The sequence below is a fragment of the Amblyomma maculatum genome, chromosome 2 (assembly GCF_055883805.1).
Source record: "Amblyomma maculatum isolate TAMU_Amacu chromosome 2, ASM5588380v1, whole genome shotgun sequence".
Classification (NCBI taxonomy): Eukaryota; Metazoa; Arthropoda; class Arachnida; order Ixodida; family Ixodidae; genus Amblyomma; species Amblyomma maculatum.
The window spans coordinates 162,392,203-162,414,932 of NC_139345.1; the positions used below are offsets into that span (position 1 = coordinate 162,392,203).

The window sequence follows — 22,730 nt, forward strand, 5'->3', positions numbered from 1 at the left end:
AACGTAATTACACTGTTACGGAGCAAGAATGTCTCGCCGTTGTTTTCGTTGGACAGCGCTTTTGCTCCTATTTGTAAGGAAATGCTTTCACTGTCGCGACCAACCACCATTCCCTTTGCTGGTTCGTGAGTCTTCGTGCCCCCTGTGGACGGCTAGCTCGATGGGCTTTACGCCTGCAAGAGTTTAATTTTACTGTGGGGCATAAAAGCGGTTATAAGCACTCAGATGCTAATTGTCTCTCGCGTCAGCCGCTTCAAACCAGTGATGACGGGGCTGACAACTTCGATATATATTTAGCTTCAGTTGCACGAATCTTCCCCGATCTTCGAGCTTTCCGAACTGAGCGACGCAAGGACCAAACATTAACCTCTTCATTTGATTCCGCCAGATCCCATGAAGAACACTCCACCGCACCCAGCAGCGATTTTACTGGCCGAAGATGCTTTCAACTAGCGAGCGACAGCTGTGTGCAATGCCAGCGCTTTAAGCTTTCGACTTCAAGTCCACCGCGCAAACTGCGGCCAGTCACACATCCAGGAACCCCGCTTGAGCAAGTTGGCATTGACCTTCTTGGACCTTTCCCACGGTCCAAAAAAAAGCCGATGGATTCTTGTGTGCGTAGATTATTTAACCCGCTATGGTGAGACAGCCGCGATAACATCCGCTACTGCGTCTGAAGTATCTCATTTCTTACTTCGATTCGTCATTCTTCGGCACGGCCCTCCTGCAGTCATCATTAGCGTTCGTAGACACCAATTCACAGCGGACATTGCCGAAGAACTTCTTCGCCTCAGCGCTTGCAGTTTTCGCCACTTCACACCATATCATTCCCAAACAAACGGTGTGGCAGAACGTACTAATAGCTCGTTCACCACAATGTTGGCTATGCACGTCTCTGCTGATCATAAGGAATGGGATGGCGTTCTGCCGTTCACTACTCATGCATACAACACAGTGCAGCATGAGACAACACGCTACAGCCCCTTCTATCTATGCTCGCTCACCTCGCTGGGGCCTCGACACCATCCTGCCATTTTCCATGCATGAAGAACCTTCTCTTGCTACCACACTCTGTAGAGCTAAAGAAGCTGGCCTGCTGGCCAGAGTTCTAATTTTATCTTCGCAAGAACGTTCTGAAAATCGCTACGACGCCTGACACCAACAAGTGTCATACGCTCCTGGCAGCTATGTGTGGTTGTGGACACCTCTCCGTAGGAGTGGTCTTTGTCAGAAACTGCTGCCACGCTACACCATACCCATTATTGTGTTAGAATGCATCAGCGACCTGAATAGCGTTACAGCACGTCGTACTGCAAACGGTCGACGGTCACGCAAGTTTCAGGTGGTGCATGTGCCCGCCTCAAGCGATTTCATTCTAGAGGTTCTATGTAACTCGCCCGAAAGGCTTTATCTGAGAGGAGGGAAATGTCACGTGCCTTCTCACCGCATCGACAGAAGATGAAGAAGAACGGTTGGATAAATCAGTGGAGAAGGAACAAGAGCAAAGGCAAATTGACGTTTGTACGCGTCGCCGCGGTCTTGTTTCTACCGATCCTTGTAAATAAACAGCCCGTACGTACTGGGAACGTAACAATCTGCTCGGGTCTCGTTCGCCCTCATCGTTTTGGATTTCTTTCAGCCGAAAATTCGTGCTTTTGGTGCACGTGCTCTCGCGTTCTCTTTCCTCAGATTTGCGTTATTTTTGCACCATGAATCAATACCCACTAGCCTAAATTTTCACCGTTGCCAACATTTCGATTTTCTTACTTTTCTTTTCCCTCCCACTTGATTCGACAGCAAAGGGACGAGGCCATGGAAGCGCCAACAGTGGTGAGCACCTAAACACGTCCAACATCATTATCAACAAGTGGTCAGAAGTTGAATTCGTTGATTCCACAGTCGAAGGGAAGCTGCCCCCGGCATTCGCAACCATTCTGAAGAACTACTCCGCTGTCCCTCAAGCCGACGTCAAAGTAGTACTCGTCATCACCTACTACCGAGCCGGGTCGTCGTTCATCGGCGAACTGCTCTCTCAGGGGCCCAGAACATTCTTTCACTTCGAGCCGCTTATGCCGTTCACAGTGAGCGGCCGTATCCGGCCTGGCAGGGAGCGTCACGCCTTCCAGCTGATCGAACACTTGCTCCGATGCCGAATGGAAGACGCTCCGTTGTACACGGTGTGGCTTGAGAATCATGACTATTACAAGCTCAATCACTTCTTGGCAGACGTCTGTGAAAGAGGTCAGTCATGCTCGTCTCCCAGTCATCTCTCAGCACTGTGTTCACGGGCCAGCGCACAAGTTTTCAAATTCACCAGGCTGCACATGAGACAGGTGAGTTCTATCGCCAGCTGTATATTGGCTCAATATCCAGTTTGCAGCGAAATTCTGAAGTTGGTATTTAATAGCTCCTAAAGCTGCCAGGCCGTTCATATGTACGTCACACTTGCAACTAAGGTTGCTTGAAACTCGTTTTATACCATATATATAGAAAATGTTTCCAATGAATTGATTGGTTTCCAAGCCCACTTTTGTAATATGCGCAATGGTTTCGGTTTTTAATAAAGATAAAATACGAGGGACGTTTCAGCGACTAAAGTAGTTAAAGGCAAAAGCCTGAGTGCCTCATTCTGATACGCAACTGAACCTAATTAGTAATTATTTATTTAATTTATTTATTATTCAATAATTGTGATTTATTAAACATTATTTAATTGAATTACTAACTAGTAAATAAATATTTGATTACCTAAATGCATCAATCAGTCAATAATTATTAATTGATCATTTTATACATATGCCCATATAAGGCATGCATTCGTGCATGGTGTGGTCGTGCTCTGTGATTAATTGAGGCTTCTATGACGACATTCCGCCTCGGCAAATCAGAGCCGCCGCAAAAGGGGGGACACATTTTGTACACGACAGCATAAGCCTATAATGGCTCTCGCCTGAATATTTTGCCGTAGTAGTATTTTAGTGAAATTTTAGCAGCGACGCATTACTTTTTCAGAGCTAGCAGGGGCCCTTTGCTATTAAACAATGTTCGAACCGAGGTTCAATACTAGAGAACTCCCATCTTGCCAGAGTTTAAATCTACTACGGCATAGTATAAAGTAGTAGTAGCAAAGTACGAAAAACGCTGCATCAGATAACATTGAAGACATCATCTAGGAGTTTAAACCTCTTAACGCGCACACACTTTCAACTATTAATACGTTACATGCTGCAGCCAACACCCGATCCGGGTTAGAATGCAATTTTAACGCTCTAACTTTTCTCATAAAATCACACCATCTTATGCACTTTGCATGCTGTATTCAAAAATCATGAGTAGTGGAAGATGTACTAATGCTGTATTTCGATACAATATACAAAGAAAATAATAACGGAAAGGATGAAATCAGCAATAAATGTCGGGCATGTTAAATTTTGAAATTAATAATATACATGCACAACATCGCATAACGGTTTCATTTTGTTTCAAAAATATGAGATCACCATCTATCGAAAAATAATATATTTACAGTTTGTTGTAATAGCTCAATAAGTGACATAAAAAGGGTCGTTTCATATTCTTGGTAGAGTGTAGTGGAATAATGATATTATTCCCTGTATCTCGCCCTTTCAGTTCAGTTCAGTTCAGTTCAGGCGTTCAGTCGTGTCCGACTCTTCGTGACCCTATGGACCATGTCACGCCACGCTTTCCGGTCTCTCACTATCTTCTTAACATCACATAGCTTCATCTGCAATGCCTCGAGAATGCCATCTAACCATCGCGTTCGCTGCCTACCCCTTCTCCGGCAACCCTCAACCTTTCCCAACATCAAATCTTTCTCCAGCGACTCCTCTCTTCTCATCAGATGACCAAAGTAGCTGAGCTTTAACTTTAGAATTTGACCCTCCAATGAGTAGTCAGGGTTTATGGTCGACAATATCGACTGATTTGATCTTCTGGCAGTCCATGGAACTCTTAAGAGTCTTCGCCAGCACCACAATTCAAACGCGTCAATTCTTCGGCGGTCAGCCTTTTTCACAGTCAAACTCTCGCATCCATACATCACAACTGGAAAGACCATAGCACGGGTTATACGGATCTTGGTTGGTAGACTAATGTCTCTGCTCTTTACTAGGCGGTCAAGGCTAACCATTGCTCTCTTTCCCAGAAGCAGGCGTCTCCTAATTTCATGGCTGCAGTCTCCTTCCGAGGTAATCTTGGCGCCCAAGAACAGAAAATCTGTCACAGCTTCCACTTCTTGTCCATTAATGCTCCAGGACTTGATAGGGCAAGACGCCATGATCTTCGTCTTTTTGATGGCCCGAACTTCTCACTCTCTTCTTGTACGCGCATCAGAAGTCTCTTGAGTTCCACTTCACTTTCTGCCATTAAAGTGGTATCATCCGCATATCTAAGGTTGTTGATACGTTTTCCAGCAATCTTCACTCCAGCTGAAGACTCGTCCAGACCGGCCTTCCTCATGATGCACTCTGCATATAGGTTAAATAGGCAGGGCGACAGTATGCAGCCTTGCCTCACCCCTATCTCAATCGGAAACCAATCAGTAAGGCCATGCCCAGTTCTGACTGTGGCCTCTTGCCCTTCATAAAGGTTCCTGAGGAGACAGATGAGGTGAATTGGAACTCCCATCTCTTGGAGAGCTTGCCACAATCTGCTGTGATCTACGCAGTCAAACGCTTTAGCATAATCAATAAAGCAGAAGTAAATGGGTTTCTGGAACTCTCTTGCTTTTTCCATGATCCAGCGAAGGTTGGCAATTTGGTCTCTAGTTCCTCTGCCCTTGCGAAACCCAGCTTGCACGTCCGGAAGCTCCCGATCCACATACTGCTGCAGCCTACCTTGCAGGATTTTTAACATCACCTTGCTAGCATGCGAAATAAGCGCGATCGTGCGGTAGTTGGAACAATCTTTGGCACTGCCTTTCTTTGGAATGAGGATGTAAACTGACCTCCTCCAATCCTGTGGCCACTGCAGGGTTGTCCAAATCTTTTGACATAATGTATGCAGTGTGTTAACAGCGTCGTGGTTGAGGTTTTGAAGCAACTCAGCTGGAATACCATCAATTCCGCTAGCTTTGTTCTTAGCAAGGCTGGCTAAGGCCCATTCAACTTCATTCTTCAGGATGCCCGGCTCGAGATCAGTAATCACAACCGTCCTATGTTGGGTTTGCACATCCGGGTCCTTCTTGTACAGTTCTTCTGTGTATTCCTGCCACCTCTTCTTTATCTCTGAGGCTTCAGTGAGGTCCTTGCCTTGTCTGTCCTTTATCACGCCCAGCTTAGCTCAGAAGCTTCCTTTCATATCTTTGATTGTCTTATACAGAGCTCTTGTGTTCCTTAATTGGCTGTTGTCCTCAACTGCTTGGCACTGTATGTTCAGGAAGGCATTTTTATCTCTCCTTTGTATTTTCTGAAAATCCGCATTGGGAACCTTGCATCTTTCTCTTTCCCCCATACCTTTTGCCATCCTCCTTTCCTCAGCTATTTGCAAAGCCTCTTCAGATAACCAGTTTACTTTTTTGCATTTCTTTTGCTTTGGAACTACCTTAGTAGCAACTTCTTGTATTATATCACGAACATCAGTCCACATCTCTTCGGGCTCTTTGTCTTCTAGATCTAATTCTTGAAATCGATTCCTCACTTCCACAGCATATTCTAATGGAATTTGATCCATCTCATACCTGAAAGGCCTTCTAGTTTTCTGCGTTTTCATCAATCGAAGCTTAATTTTGGCAACAAGAAGCGAATGATCTGTGCGACAATCGGCTTCAGGCCTTGTTTTTACTGCTTGTAGAGCGCTTCTCCATCTCTGCCGGCAAATAATATAATCGATCTGATTCCTGTACAGACCGTCCGGTGAAATCCATGTGTACAGGCGCCTCTTGTGCTGTTGAAAATGAGTATTCGCTATGGTCAGGTTGTTTTCTTGACAGAACTCTACTAGCCTCTGCCCAGCTTCATTTGGCTCACCAAGACCGAACTTGCCTGTAATTCCGGATATTTCTTCACTCCCGACCTTAGCATTCCAGTCTCCTATGAGAAAAACGACGTCTGATGATGGGGTGCGGTCTAAAAGGCATTGTAGGTCCGCATAAAATCTCTCAACGTCAGCTTCTTCAGCAGCAGTAGTCGGTGCATAGACTTGGATAACTGTTATGTTGAAACGGTGACCTTGGATCCGAAGTGAAATCATTCGGTCGTTTTCGGGTTGTACCCTAGCACTGCTTTGCCCATTCTTCTGTTTACTATGAGAGCGACCCCATTCCTTCTCTTGGATTCGTGCCCACAATAAAAGACATAATGGTCGCCGGAGTTAAATTCTCCCATTCCGGTCCACTTGAGCTCGCTGATACCCAAGATATCAATGTTCAATCTGTCCATTTCTCGCTTGACGATATCCAGTTTACCTTGCGTCATAGATCTTACATTCCATGTTGCTATGTGATATATCTCCTTGCAACATCGGACTTTCCGGTCGCTTCCCGACACATCCACAACTGAGCGTCCTTTTGGCTTTAGCCCAGCCGCTTCATTCGTCCTGGAGCTACTAGGAATCGCCCTTTGTTCATCCCCAGTAACATGTGGGACGCCTTCCAACCTGGGGGGCTCATCTTCCGGCGCCATATCGATAATGGTATTGTGACTGGCCATAGGGTTTTCTTGGCAGGAAATACTGGAGTGGGTTGCCATTACCTTCTCCAGTGAATCACGTTTTGTCAGAACTCTCTGCCGTGACCTGTCTATCTTGGGTGGCCCTACACAGCAGAGCTCACGACTTCATCGAGTTTCGCAAGCCCCTCCGCCACGGCAAGGCAGTGATCCATGAAGGGGTATCTCGCCCTTTGGCTGGTAAATATGAACCCTTACCAACTTGCCCAGTCGTCAACCTTGTTGAAGGATATTCTTCTCCCACAGTAGCAGTCGCGACTAAGTGTTTACCTTATACTACATAGAAAGCAGGACTTTCTGTTATATTTCCGAAATTACATTACGAAGGTTCGGCTCTCTAAATCTTCATTATTTCTTTCACATATCTTGTCCTGCATAGCACTATTTTCTGGGTTTTTACGCGCGTCTCACACGTCGCCAGTGCAGGAGCTGCGTACGTGAGCTCACACGTCTCGCAGCAACCTGCGCGTGTCGTACCGCGGCGCCATAGTTTCGTTCGTATCGCCTGGGAGTTACAGATCATCGGCGTGAAAAAATATGAGAAATCGACAGTTAAAACATCGATGTATCAATGTCAGCGCAGAATGTTCAGATAGCTCGATGACACGGCCATATACATCACGTGATCGGCATTTTGCAATCTCATCGAGCGCTGAGGAGTTAAATGGACATGTAGAGACTGACATTTCGTCCCAGCAAGCTGCTAGTTATGTATAATACAAAGCGATGTTAGTACGCCACGAATAAGCTTCCCTGATTAAGAAAGCATTATTGCTGTAATTTAGACTAATCTAGATGTCAGAGCATCAGTTCTGTTTGTCATGGCTACGCATCCGCCAGATGCCTGCGTGGAAGCGCTGACGCTCTCGGACCAGCATGCACCTCGTCCACGATGAGACTGCAGATGTGTTGTCGGCTTGAGATGGCAACCAAACACAGGCGAAGCAGTTAATAAACCCCTCGCCCAGCAACGTGGTGAGGGGATCGCCATCGAGTGAGCGCCGCAGTGGTGCCTATCTGCAATGGGTCACTTATTGTGACGTCATTGACCACCCAGCCGCTCTGGCGTCTGAAATAGGCAAGGGTATGGCTTTGGGAGTTGCTGTGCGAAGAATAAAGCTCACGGTCTAAAACTTTTACTTTGGAAGCGCCCACAGCCCACCATGCCTTCATCCGCCCAGAAAGCCCTCACGACGTCACGGATAATAAAAATGTTTTTCTTTCCATGATGTAAAAAACACCAAGAGCATTCATGGTAAACGAGCGCGAAACGACAACACGGCATAGAAGACAACACGACACACGTGCTCACTCGCAAATGAATGGTTTATTCGGGGAAAACACACTTAAGAACACAAGAGAGAGAAACAATTACAAACCAAACCCGATGCCGCATTAAGGATGCTAATCAGAGCATAAAAACAGACTAGTGATAAAACGGGAAGAAAATCAGAGAACAAAAGCGCAGAACAAGTACGCGGAAAGCCCATTTGTGATCAGCAAATGCAATTTCAGAGAGTTGGTATGGTGACAGAGGAGGTGCTGACACATGCGTCCAATGATGTTTCGATGTAGAAGCTTCCTTAAGCTCACGCGTGAATTTGTTAGGGTGTGCCCCAATAGATCTTGCCTTAGAAGTCTGTACCGTAGCCTTCAAGTCCAACCTGACACTACAGGAGAGATGTATCTCCCATTGATATGCATGACCTAGCCCAACTTCTTCGATTCTGTCTGTCTAACACATATTTTACTTTTTAGAATGTCCCGCACAGGCAGGTACACGTTGCGGCTATGGGTGCGTCCCTTTCCGCAACGATCGCAAACTTAACAATAGAGGAGAACGAAGACCGCGCACTTGCATTGTTTAGGCCCACGGAGTGAGTGTTCCGAAGATACGTTGACGACTGCATTTGCATCCTGAAAAAAGAAGCTTTGCGCGTTTGTACTGTCCACCTGACCAACTTTGAACCTGCCATATAGTTTACAGCCGAAGAGGAGGTAAATGGCCGCATCTCCTTTTTTGATGTGCTCGTCTTGCTGACAGTCCTCGCGCCTAAATTTTAACCCCATCGAAAACCCACGCACATTGGCCGTTATCTTCATTTTAAATCTATGCACCCTGATTCCTAAAAACCATTCACTTGCTAATGAGCACTTGTGTCGTCTTGTCTTTTCTGTCGTGTTCATCTTCTCGCGCTCATTTAACATGACAGTTACCAACTTGCCCAACTTCTAACGTTAGCAACAAGAGGCTGGAGAGTGCTCGAAATCAAAAGATAGAAAGCTGAACAATATTAGCAGAAATATGCCAGCCTTTTTCATTTTTTTACCCATTTTATGACCAGTGGTACTTCTGTTCTTTAATTACGTCTATGAAAGTAATTTGTGCTCACTTTCCCTGAATGCATATTTCACGTTAAGAAATAGCCATCGTTGGTTCCACATTGCGCTGCCAATATTAAATGCTTTCTTCTAAGCCTCTATACTCTCCGTGAGAAGGTGTCCGTTGGGTTTCAGGTATATTTGTGCGTTCTGGCATGAAAACTTTAGTAGGCACTCTATTCTTCTTCAAGTTGAAGCTATATATATATATATATATATACGTGCGCTGCCTGCATGCAGTGTTTTAATTTTCAGTAAATTGAATAAAACAAGGGGGAGTGTGTTTCCGGTTTGGTACGGTATGGTATGATATTGAAATTACGAGCTCTAACTTTGCAAGAGGCGAAGAAATGTCGCTTACGTTCTCTTGTCTTTAAACTTATGTAATCTATACAATTACTCTTTAACGTATGTTACAAAGTGCACTCCTTTCTAACGCACTCAGTTTTCTTCACATGTAACCCGTTTTTTATTTATTCAAGGCCGCTCTTCGGTAAGGCGTGACTGTGACGCTTTTTGCGAATTTTGTGGGCCATGTAAGGCCGCGCGTAACGTGTTAGCCGCTGTCAGTAACGTGCTGATGATCCGCCGCAGAGCAAGGCATACATCTTTAAGAATGGGGGTGAAAACAGCCCTATAACAATGACGTGACAACTAAACAAAGGCGCTGATTAGGAACTGATATTTATGACGAACGGTAGGAAATTATAATCACGAAATTTGAGTAGCATGAGCCGGGCTGCTAACAGTGAGATAAAAGGTAAGAAAGGGAATGTTTTTAACGCGGAATAAGCGCATGTGATACAGGTTTAAATTTGTGAGAAATAAATATCTTAAAAAAAATTGTGAATTCACGGTGGTCGTCAAAATACTTTTCCATGCCTTTCGTCACTTTTGACATGCGCGGTGACGTGTCAGTAGTTTTATTATAATGTTTTGCTGACAATTTTGAACGTGCATCACACGCACGACCGGTAGCAGGCCGACTGGTGCTGCCTGATTTTTGTGAGTATAAAGTCCTTCTGTTGGTCAATAAATATCAGGTGCTACTCAGCGCCTGTGTCGTGTTGTACCGTCCTTGTTTTCTCGCTGTTTTATTAACATTCTTCATGCACCAACTAGCTGGCCAAATCGCTTTCTTAGTTTATTTATTGCATTTCTGTCGCCAAAATCGACCCGATAAAAACTTTGACCTAGAAAATTCTCCATAAAATTGCGACACAGAGATCCAAATTCCTATGTGTCGGCATTTTCAGAAAAGTATAGCAAGATATGTTCCTTCCCAGCACCACGCTATGATAGAACTTTGAAAAAAAAAATTAAAATTGCAGCACTTCCCAATCGCTGGTACGGCAGCTCCGTTGGCAGAATTAGAGCTGAAAAGGCTCTGGGCATAAGCAACTAGGGGAAGCAACCTCACTCTCAGAAAATTGCCTATATTTCGTGAAGAAAGCGCGCAGGTACATCAAGCAATCTGATTGGCTCGACACGGATGCTGAGAGACCTATGACGTCATAGTTCCGAACATGAGTATTCAGGAGCAGCCACCAGCTGCATCGAATAAATCATAAAATTAGGGATAAAATGTTTTCTGCCATATTCGTGCAAAAAACTATGTGGTTTTGTTCAGAATAAGAACGCCATATTCCTTTACAGTATGAAAGTATGCTGCTTAGAATTACATGAAATATGCTTTGGATGTACTTTTGTTTTCTTGCTCTCGTGACCACTGCTCGTTCAATTCAGTTTCCCTTTGTCTTAAATTATTTTTACTTCCTATCATATTCAAACGTCATCTGCATTTACATGTGTTAGCTTTTGTGCTTTAGGCACAGGAAGCTGTACAAGGTTGATGGAAGTTTCTTTACATGGCAATTTGCCGTGACAACAATGAGTCGAAACATTCGGAGTTTTCGTTGTATGTCAGACACTGTAGGTATTATAGATATGAAACCAGATAAAGTGTGTGTTTTCTGCCTTCTCAGGAACCACGGTAGATCGACGGAAAAATTTGTCCACAGGGATTTTGTTTTCGCGAACCAAAAAAAACAACTCTAGAATCTGATGTATTGACATTTCCTGATATTTGGCCATTTGATGAGGATCCGCAGTTACTCAAAAGATTGTGAGGCGTGATAATAAATTCTACTAAGCAATATAAAACAAGAGTCCAAGTCAAAACTGGCCAATGTGTGAATAAAATTGATTTTTCAGCATTGTGTTCGTTTGCCGTTTAAAATGAACACGTAGGTAAAGAATAAAAAGCAGTGATTTTGGACGAGTAATCTATATTGTGGTGGTATAAGAATATGCTATTTATTCTAGCGTAATGTACATGAAGCGTGTTTTTTTCTTAACTACACGAATAAAACAAGGACAGATCGAGAAAGACAAAGCGAGATTCTGCACTCTGCGTATGTTTCTGTGTTTCTCGCTCTCTCCTTGTTTTATTCACGCAGTTTTAAAAAATGAATGATTTACACTAGCTAGCCCTCCAGAGGACACTTCTGAAGCTTTTTGTAAACTTTAAATATCATAAAATAGAAATGGAAAGGAAATAAAAGGAAATAGCATGAAAAGGAAATAGTTCAGTTCAGTTGTTAAGTCGTGTCCGACTCTTCGTGACCCTATGGACCATGTCACGCCACGCTTTACGGTCTCTCACTATCTTCCTAACATCACCTAACTTCATCTGCAGTGCCTCGAGGATGCCATCTAACCATCGCGTTCGCTGCCTACCCCTTCTCCGGCGACCCTCAACCTTTCCCAACATCAAATCTTTGTCCAGCAACTCCTCTCTTCTCATCAGATGACCAAAGTAGCTGAGCTTTAACTTTAGAATTTGACTCTCCAATGAGCAGTCAGGGCTTATGGTCGACAATATCGACTGATTTGATCTTCTGGCAGTCCAAGGAACTCTCAAGAGTCTTCGCCAGCACCACAATTCAAACGCGTCAATTCTTCGGCGGTCAGCCTTTTTCACAGTCAAACTCTCGCATCCATACATCACAACTGGAAAATAATAGCACGAGTTATACGGATCTTGGTTGGCAGACTAATGTCTCTGCTCTTTACTAGGCGGTCAAGGCTAACCATTGCTCTCTTTCCCAGAAGCAGGCGTCTCCTAATTTCATGGCTGCAGTCTCCTTCCGAGGTAATCTTGAAGCCCAAGAAGAGAAAATCTGTCACAGCTTCCACTTCCTGTCCCTTGATGCTCCAGGACTTGATAGGGCAAGACGCCATGATCTTTTTCTTTCTAATGTTCAGTTTAAGCCCAAAGTTCTAACTCTCTTCTTGTACGCGCATCAGAAGTCTCTTGAGTTCCACTTCGCTTTCTGCCATAAAGGTGGTATCATGCGCATATCTAAGGTTGTTAAAACGTTTTCCAGCAATCTTCACTCCAGCTGAAGACTCGTCCAGACCGGCCTTCCTCATGATGCACTCTGCATATAGGTTAAATAGGCAGGGCGACAGTATGCAGCCTTGCCTCACTCCTTTCTCAATCGGAAACCAATCAGTAAGCCCATGTCCAGTTCTGAATGCGGCCTCTTGCCCTTCATACAGGTTCCTGAGGAGACAGATGAGGTAAATTGGAACTCCCATCTCTTGGAGAGCTTGCCACAATCTACTGTGATCTACGCAGTCAAACGCTTTCGCATAATCAATAAAGCAGAAGTAGATGGGTTTCTGGAACTCTCTTGCTTTTTCCATGATCCAGCGAAGGTTGGCCATTTGGTCTCTAGTTCCTCTGCCCTTGCGATACCCAGCTTGCACGTCGGGAAGCTCCCTATCTACATACTGCTGCAGCCTACCTTGGAGGATTTTCAACATCACCTTGCTAGCTTGCGAAATAAGCGCGATCGTGTGGTAGTTGGAACAACCTTTGGCACTGCCTTTCTTTGGAATGGGGATGTAAACTGACCTCCTCCAATCCAGTGGCCACTGCAGGGTTGTCCAAATCTTCTTATATAATGTACGCAGAATGTTAACAGCGTCATGGTTGAGGTTTTGAAGCAAATCAGCTGGAATGCCATCAATTCCGCTAGCTTTGTTCTTAGCAAGGCTTGCTAAGGCCCATTCAACTTCACTCTTCAGGATGACCGGCTCGTGATCAGTGATCACAACCGCCTCATTTTGGGTTTGCACATTCGGGTCCTTCTTGTACAGTTCTTCTGTGTATTCCTGCCACCTCTTTTTATCTCTGAGGCTTCAGTGAGGTCCTTGCCTCGTTTGTCCTTTATCACGCCCAGCTTAGCACAGAAGCTTTCTTAGATATTTTTGATTGTCTTATACAGAGCTCTTGTGTCCCTAATTGGCTGTTGTCCTCAACTGCTTGGCACTGCATGTTCAGGAAGGCATTCTTATCTCTCCTTGCTATTTTCTGAAAATCCGCATTGAGAACCTTGTATATTTCTCTTTCCCCCATAACTTTTGTCATCCTCCTTTCCTCAGCTATTTGCAAAGCCTCTTCAGATAACCAGTTTGCTTTCTTGCATTTCTTTTGCTTTGGAACTACCTTAGTAGCAACTTCTTGTATTATATCACGAACATCAGTCCGCATCTCTTCGGGCTCTTTGTCTTCTAGATCTAATTCTTGAAATCGATTCCTCACTTCCACAGCATATTCTAATGGAATTTGATCCATCTCATACCTGAAAGGCCTTCTAGTTTTCTGCGTTTTCATCAATCGAAGCTTAATTTTGGCAACAAGAAGCGAATGATCTGTGCCACAATCGGCTTCAGGCCTTGTTTTTACTGCTTGTATAGCGCTTCTCCATCTCTGCCGGCAAATAATATAATCGATCTGATTCCTGTACAGTCCGTCTGGTGAAGTCCATGTGTACAGGCGCCTCTTGTGCTGTTGAAAATGAGTATTCGCTATGGTCAGGTTGTTTTCTTGACAAAGCTCTACTAGCATCTGCCCAGCTTCATTTGGCTCACCAAGACCGAACTTGCCTGCAATTCCGGATATTTCTTCACTCCCTACCTTAGCATTCCAGTCTCCTATGAGAAAAACGACGTCTGATGATGGGGTGCGGTCTAAAAGGCATTGTAGATTCGCATAAAATCTCTCAACGTCAGCTTCTTCAGCAGAAGTGGGCGGTGCATAGACTTGGATAACTGTTATGTTGAAAGGGTGACCTTGGATTCGAAGTGAGATCATTCGGTCGTTTTTGGGGTTGTACTCCAGCACTGCTTTGCCCATTATTCTGTTTACTATGAGAGCAACCCCATTCCCCCATTCCGGTCCACTTGATCTCGCTGATACCTAAGATATCAATGTTCAATCAGTCCATTTCTCGCTTTACGACATCCAGTTTACCTTGCGTCATAGATCTTACATTCCATGTTGCTATGTGATATATCTCCTTGCAACATCGGACTTCCCGGTCACTTCCCGACATATCCACAACTGAGGGTCCTTTTGGCTTTAGCCCAGCCGCTTCATTCGTCCTGGAGCTACTAGGAATCGCCCTTTGTTCATCCCCAGTAACATTTGGAGCGCCTTCCAACCTAGGGGGCTCATCTTCCGGCGCCATATCATCAATGGTATTGTGACTGGCCATAGGGTTTTCTTGGCAGGAAATACTGGAGTGGGTTGCCACTACCTTCTCCAGTGAATCACATTTTGTCAAAACTCTCGGCCGTGACCTGTCTATCTTGGGTGGCCCTACAAAGCAGAGCTCACGACTTCATCGAGTTTCGCAAGCCCCTCCGCCACGACAAGGCAGTGATCCATGATGGGGAAAAGGAAATAACAAGAAGAATAAGATTGGGATGGGGCGCATTTGGCAAGCACTCGCAGATTATGACTAGCAGCTTACCGGTATCGCTTGAAGGGAAAGTATACAACAGTTGCATCTTGCCTGTACTCACCTATGCGGCTGAAACGTGGAGGCTAACCAAGAGAGAGTTCTACTTAAGTTGAGGACAACCCAGAGGGCTATGGAACGAAAAATGGTAGGAGTAATATTAAGAGATAGAAAGCCGGCAGAGTGGGTCAGAGAAATAACTCAAGTTACCGACATTCTAGTAGAAATTAAGAAGAAATGGACATGGGCAGGACATGTAGTGCGATGAGAGGATAACCGATGGTCGCTGAGGGTAACAAACTGGATTCCAATGGAAGGAAAGCGTAGCAGGGGGCGGCAGAAAGTTAGGTGGGCGGATGAGGTTAAGAAGTTCGCAGGGGTCAAGTGGATGCAGCTAGCACAGAACCGGGTTAAGTGGAGAAATATGGAGAGGCCTTCGCCCTGCAGTGGGTATATTCAGGATGATGATGATGATGATAATGATGATGATGATGATGGGAAATAGGACCGTACTGTGGGGCTGATTCTCAGCTCGAGGAGTTTGTATCCACTAAAGGAATGTAAGATCGATTGGTGACCGGGAAAAATTCGTATGAAGGTTACGCTTATATAGGCCCGCGAAAATTTGGCATTGCAAGATTTGTGTGAACAGAATTCCGGCCATTTCAGCTGAAATTCAGCTGGCCATTTTAGATGCCCTAAGAAGACAATTAAGCCGATGCTGCAGAAGTGGCGATGCAGACTAGACGATCAAAACGACGGCTTCCTGGACCCTATTCGTGGATTTTGTCGAGCAGTGATAAACGAGAAAAGCTTACCTACGACCTGCTGTCGGCATTAGTAGCTTATTGTGAAAAAGGCATAATTTAAATTGGTGTCCCGAGAAGTACTGCCTACACCTTCACTCAATGAACAAAGCAGTTCTTTAATTAATTTGCAGTTGGAACCAACTGATTCTTGATCACCAGTACTGGTTGTTATAGTGGCCGTCGTATCAAGCTCATGAGAAGTGTTAGTACTGTAAATGATGTTCAAAAACTGCAGTTTTGAGTTTCTTTGCCACTGCACACCGAATTTCCAAAAGCGCTGTATGCTAGGTTACTAAACATTTTAGAGCACTGCGGAACCTGCACTGGAGAAATGCAAACGAGCGAACGTTTTTGCTGGGGTTGTTTCGACGCTGGATATGCTGTCATTTTCTTTTTTAATTACCTTTATTTTTAATTACGTTCACACTTGTGTAGTTTTGTCATCTTGATTTCCTCTATACTTTTTTTTTAGTCTTTCCCTTTGTTTATTCTCTCAATGCCCTTTAACTTCCTTATGCTACACTCTAAAGCTGGTTCAACATACCAAGTGCAACGTTTAAAAAATTCCACTTATAAGCGGAACATTTTTTTAAATTTTCGCTTATAACTGGAACCTATGTGGAACCAGATTAAGAGTGTGGACAAGGAAGGCCATTACCATTCAAATTCGACGCTGTGCGACAACATGTAAAGAATTTTAGAGTGCAGGCATGCAGCTGCGGATAAAAGCAGGCCACCGAGAATGTATTGTTCTTTTTTTTCTGTTCCCACTTATGCACCTGTTCAGCAAAACAGAATGGAAAGAAACAACAAGAAACATGTGGTTCCGCCCTTCGTCTCAAAATATGTTTCTATTTGTGGAAAGCACTATATATTTCTCCTTGACGTGAGCCGATGTAGACTTCGGATTCCCGCATTTTAGTATATGCAAATGGCTACGCGCTACTAGTCCAGGTGGAGATATACGATCGTCTGTCTCAGGAACACGCGGACAGTATGCAGAAAGCACTGAAATAGCCCTGTTTGCCGAGGCATCGTGATAGCGGCCTGCAGCGGTCGCCAAGTCGTCACTTGTGGATTACTAAATAGGCACCTTAATTTACAATATTGAGTTCTCGACATAGTTCAGATAAAAGAACTTAGATTCAAATGCTGACAACTTAGGCGGAAGCAGATATAATTAAAAGGATCTGCCGGTCGTCGAACGCGGTATCTATTTCTTCAACGGAGGAATCGAGCGAATCCCAAGTAGACATTAGGTTCCATCGGCGCGTTATGTTTTATTCTGTTAAAAAAAATCAAGCAGCCACCTGCGAAAAAAAAGTTACGATTATGCAACATTACTTTCAGCTAACATCTCTTGTCATTTCATGAATAATTGCTAGATCTCATAGGACAAAAATCTATCATGGTGATTGCGAACATTTTGTGACCGTTAGATGCATATACCGCCCGAAAATCAATAGAAGCATCGAGGTATGAGGCTCATTGATGCACTCTTGAAAACAATGGCTTATTTAGCAGCTGGTGCTTACCCTTGGTGACTCTCTGGCATGAGATTTGTGTCCAAAGATACAGTGAAGGACCTTTTATTACGTTTCTTTTTATGCCAAATGCGGCGGCTTAAATTAGCGCTGATATCCCAACATCCATGAAGTATTTCAGACGTCTCCATCAATGTGATTCACAAGTAACGTTCACAAACGATTGAGGTTTTAGTTGATATTGACACGATTTCGCGTCGGTAGCCAGTGCCGCCCGTATGATTCATAAAAGGAATGTTTTAACCATGGAACTGGATCTACAAAAGTTTCTGAGAAGTTTGTATAATTATACTCCATTTTATGGGTTCTTTGTTCGAAGACATTGCTTGCTCGAAAATGTTTTCAGGATTAAGAAACTGTACAAAATTTAGAACCTTATTTATTTAAATAAAGTTTGGCCCCAACTCATTATTCCTTTATTCAATTAATATTCAGTTAATACGCAATATTGGGGAACGCTGTGTTTTAGGCAAGGCCTTTGAGGCAACGCGTATATCTGGACAAGTTTGAAGGAATGCATACCTCGCAAGAGCGCCGTTTGTGTGCGTATTCTTGCTGTTAGTGTTTATACACTCATATAATTTGTAGACGTTCATGAGCTTTAAAGCTCATGGACGTCTTCCGAGAAACCAAAGCTGCAAATAAGAAAATACGTTGGAGCTTTCTCAATAATGATGAGTTCCTAATGTTTCCAAGAGAAAACAAAACTGACAGTTTGGGTACCAAAGGTACCAATAGCGAACTTTACGTGGGCGTGTTGAAACGAAAAATATATGTGCTTTTAGGCTAATTGTTTTGAGAAGGATTAAACCGCCCATGGGATTATTGAACTGATTTTCTTTTTTATGGCGGGGAAGGTAAAATTATGCCCACTGTCTTGTTTGAAACATTTGGCCCTTAAACTAAATAATGCCACAATATTTGAATAATTATTTTTTCTGCTGGCGTCTAAGCAAAGGTTATCGTTTACTCGTAGAAAGCTATTTTAAGACATTTTTTCTCTTCAGAAAACATTCGGATTTTTATGCTGTGCAGGTGATGCCAGAAGAATAGAATCTCATGGAAGGTCACAACACAATAGTGCAAAGGCACCGTGTAAGTTGTCAGTCGGTGTGCACGGCCGGTATAAAGTGGGCTCCCATTAGGTTGAATGCATCACAGGCATTCACACAGCAATCAGCTATAACGACTTCTGGTTGCAGTTTCGCTGGCCACGCTGCTAAACGAAGCCTAGCTACGTTGACGTGTACATAGTGAGCTGTTAGCGTTATATAGAATTTTGTTTTTTTCATGGAAGCCTTATGGGAAGGCCTGTAACACTGAGATAGTGTGTTGGTAGAATATTTTGGTGTACAGAGGTTTTACTTGTATGCAATCGTGAGTTCAATAAAATAGTAGGGTCTTCTGTGTACTTTTTTCAGTTGCTTAGATCGTAATAACTTTTGTTACAAATTTTGTTTATATTGATAAGGTTGATATATATATATATATATATATATATATATATATATATATATATATATATATATATATATATATATATATATATATATATATATATATATATATATGTCTCTGCATTTGGAATATTGACTTATAAAAATGAGCAATATTGATGAAGTTGAAAACTGCCCCGATTGGAAAAACTTGTCTCAGTAAGTAGGTCATTTGCCTACTGTTGCTAATGAGTCCTGAAAAATATTTTCCAACAGGTACATGTAGTCGAATCTGCTTGACGTTTTCACCGCAACCGTAAAACGGGCAAGCATAAACTCCAAAATGGCCTGCGAGCTTCTCATAAGTAGATGAGTTATGTAATAAATCTCATAACGAATAATGAACTACACAAATCCTGAAAAGAAAACAAATAGATAGATCAAAAGGATCCGCCGTTTTTGTGCTAACACAAATTATAAACAGAGGCCTCCATGACAACAAGATTGTTATAGTTGTGTACTTAGATGTAAAAAAGGCATTTGATACAGTTAATCATGCAATTCTTGTAGATAAACTCTATAAGTATGGGTTTAGAGAGAAAATATCAAGATTTTTCAATAGTTATCTTTCAAACCGAATACAGCAGGTGGTAGTGAATAACGTAATCTCTGAGGCGCAGGTCATGTTAACCGGAGTCCCGCAGGGATCAGTTTTGGGGATAATTTTATTCTAGTTATACGCGAATGATTTTCCAACCATATTAAAGTATTCCCAAGTATTAATGTACGCCAATGACACAGCTTTAATATTTACAGGGGACACGATAAACGAACTAAACAATAAAATAAATGAAGAATTAGAAGTTATCCTTAACTGGTTCACTAACAATAGTCTTTCCGTCAACATTTAGAAAACTAAATACACTGTATTTAGTTCAAGGGTAACAAAGGTAAACTACAACGATGTTGCATTGTATTTAAATAGCGTGCCACTAGAAAGAGTGAATAATTTCAAATATCTTGGTGTACATTTTGACTCTCAGGTAAAACCGGTTTGCACAAAGTTAGCTTATGGATGTCACGTTTTATTGCAAGCGCGAAATGTTTTATTTTTCAATCCTTCGCCTACTCTTTGTTTTTATACAGAGCCAACTAATGTACTGCATAGAGTCATGGGGTAACACGCATCCTAAATATCTCGAACAAGTAATCCGATTAGAGAAGAGAGCGGTAAAAATTAATACTTCTTCAAAATTATCTGACTCTAGCAAACCGCTCTTTAAGTCAACCCGCATTCTGCCTTTTCACTCCATATTCACTTTAAAGGTAGCGCAGACAATTCACCAAATCTTACAAATTAATGACACACTTCCACATAACATATTTATAAGACCTAACAGGGAAACTAGGGCGGCTAGTGCCAAACATTTCAACTTACCAGTGTGTCGCAATAGTTACGGGCAAAAACGAATAGAGTTTAGTGGAGTTTTGATTTGGAATGGTATACCTGACGATATTAAACTGAAAAGAAACTTTGTGCAATATTTGAAAACGTTCCTAATGAATATGTGAAGTTATGGTGTATTGTTTTTCTTCTGGTGAGAAAGTGTGTATTGTGTACGCTTGCTTTTTTTATCTCTATATTGTTCAGAATGTGAATTTTTATTTTATGAACGCAATGTATCGTCTTCGCATGCTGCATTTAAAATGTACAATATTGTGATGGACCCGAAACTAGCCAGTGGCTACGGGTCCTAGATCATGGTGCGTATTGTATGTTTGTAAGTGGATTTTTGTTTGTTTGTTTGAATAACAGTCTATGTGATCTCCTTGAAAAAAAAGAGATACCTGCAGCGCTAAATATTTTACAACCCCCCTATTGCGAATTTACTTGTGTTAAATTCGAAATAAGGACCTTCCGACGCAAAGTAGGATATCTTAAGGCGGCTCTAGCTGAAAACAGTCGACAATTAGCTGACCACTGCATTAAAATGGCCGTTCCAACCTGCACCTAGGTCTTTGTATGGACGGAGGACGACATCGAAATCTCTCCTGTCTCAAGATACCAGTTGGGCTATACTGCTTGTGCCTAGTTAGCGCGAAGGCCTGTGTTTCAGATACGTTTTTGAAACGATTCTTACGCGTATAGCGTTACAAGGATAGTACCTTAATGGATAGTTGAAAACAAGTTCTGAGGTGACGAAAATCTCGAACATCCCCCATCGCCTTTCACCAGTCTATCTAATACGCCAAGTGTCACTCATGAAGTCATTTGCATCTCCGCAGGTGGCTGGTTGGCTTAAACGGAACCCCGACATTGCTCGGTCGGTGCGAGTGCTGCATCTCGTGCGAGACCCGCGCGCCATCTACAGCTCTCGTCGGGGTTTGACATGGTGCACGGACAACCCCGACTGCGACAAAGCGAGTGCCCTCTGCGATCAGATGCGAAATGACATTGAAGCATTCGAAGAGCTCACGGGCTTCCTGCCAACCACCCGTATTCAAAGACTCCGTTTCGAAGATCTTGCCTCGGATGCAGCGCACGAAACGGAGCGCCTGTACCACCGTCTTGGTCTTGATTACACAGCGTCTGTAGCGCAGTACATTGCGAAACACACAATGGCGACCCATAAAGATTTGACAGATGATCATTCAACGAAACGGAACACTAGCAGTGTTCCTGTAAAGTGGAAGACTAAACTCTCGCGAAAAACAATTGGTGTGATTGAAGAAGCTTGTAGCGATGTGCTACAGAGGCTCGGATACGATTTACTTGTGCGTGGCACCAACGCAACAAAACCCGGACGTCTGAATCGTGAGAGCACAAGAAAAGCTTTATGAAAAAGCGAATAAGGTGAATATAAGTGCTCATAATGGCGCACATTAAGAAAAGTGTTGTCGACTTTCAAATACTCTACGCCCATGTTGGATGAAATTGTGCAAAGGAGGAGCACCAAGATAAAGGAGGACATGAAGTGTTGCGCTGATTACTCGTTCCGCTCCGCTGCACATGTCCTTTTTTATCTCCGCCTTTGTCCTTTATACTGTTGCAACCAATGTGAGCAACAAACTCCAGCATCTGAACTATTGAAAATAAACATGAATATATTTCTCGTTTATTGAACTCATGCATCTGTATTCAACATGAAAAGCGCTAGCTGTCCGAGTAACAGATTAAAGAGGATGTTTAGTTCTGAACGATAAGAATTAAAGACACTATAAACGGTAGCAGGGAGCTGCTGTGAGCTACGTATAGGGGACATCTCTTGAAGTTAGAACACTCAGAGCAGTTTGGCATGTGGGGTGACCTCTTTACTTAAAAGCGCCTGGTACGGGCTCCGATGATTATCTTTGCTGATATAACCATCAAACGCTCAATATTCTGCAATATACGGTTACCACCGTTCTCGAGATGCTTTTGTCCAGTGAGCAACTGTGAACGTTTGAAAGAATGTTTCTGTCATCTGCCCTTTGTTAGGTTTGTGGTCGCGTGCGCCTGGGTAGCGTACCACTGCCAGCAGTTATTACGTGCGGCTCGCGCTTGGGGACCCCTCGGTAGCGTTGGCCTGGCGGCTCCGTGGACGGCGGACGGCATCACCGGTCCCAGCAAATACCAGGCGTCTTCTAACCAAACAACCTTTACTGCAACATCATGAAAATACGGGCAGTGAAGCTGACCCGGAGAGATTACAGACACTCTCACACAGCTGGTGTGTAGCGTCGTGCCAACGGCGCGTCAAAGTAGTCTCTCTAAGCGGAGTCGGCCGCTGCTTTTTATAGTTTTTCCAGTTCACAGGGAAAGGGAGAAAGCCCTGCATGATCAGACACGGCGATGACTCAATCGCAAGTGGTCCGGTCGCATCTCCTCCCCTCCTGCAGACCGGCGAGGGCGGCGCACTCTCCCACGAGCTCCAGGCTTGGCCGGCGTTTGCACACACACGCACACACAGACATTTTGCGCGTGGCAGGAACACGCTGAGACTTGTCGGCGGGAGGAAGCGTTGCGCGGCCGATGAACGGCGCCGAACTGGCCGATCCGCTCACGGTTCTGCTTGTTGCT

The 22,730-nt window shown here is 43.6% G+C and overlaps 1 protein-coding gene across 1 annotated transcript in view; it reads left to right on the plus strand.

The window, feature by feature from the left end:
• LOC146200322 (carbohydrate sulfotransferase 5-like) overlaps positions 1 to 21,754 on the plus strand; it is a 60,544-nt gene extending 38,790 nt beyond the window's left edge. Inside the window, exons 3-4 of the mRNA XM_084592329.1 lie at positions 1,798 to 2,333; positions 20,957 to 21,754. Coding sequence (XP_084448455.1) covers positions 1,798 to 2,333; positions 20,957 to 21,511 — 1,091 coding nt within the window. The 3' untranslated portion in view covers positions 21,512 to 21,754. The remainder of the gene's footprint in view (positions 1 to 1,797; positions 2,334 to 20,956) is intronic.
• Positions 21,755 to 22,730: the final 976 nt, after the last annotated feature.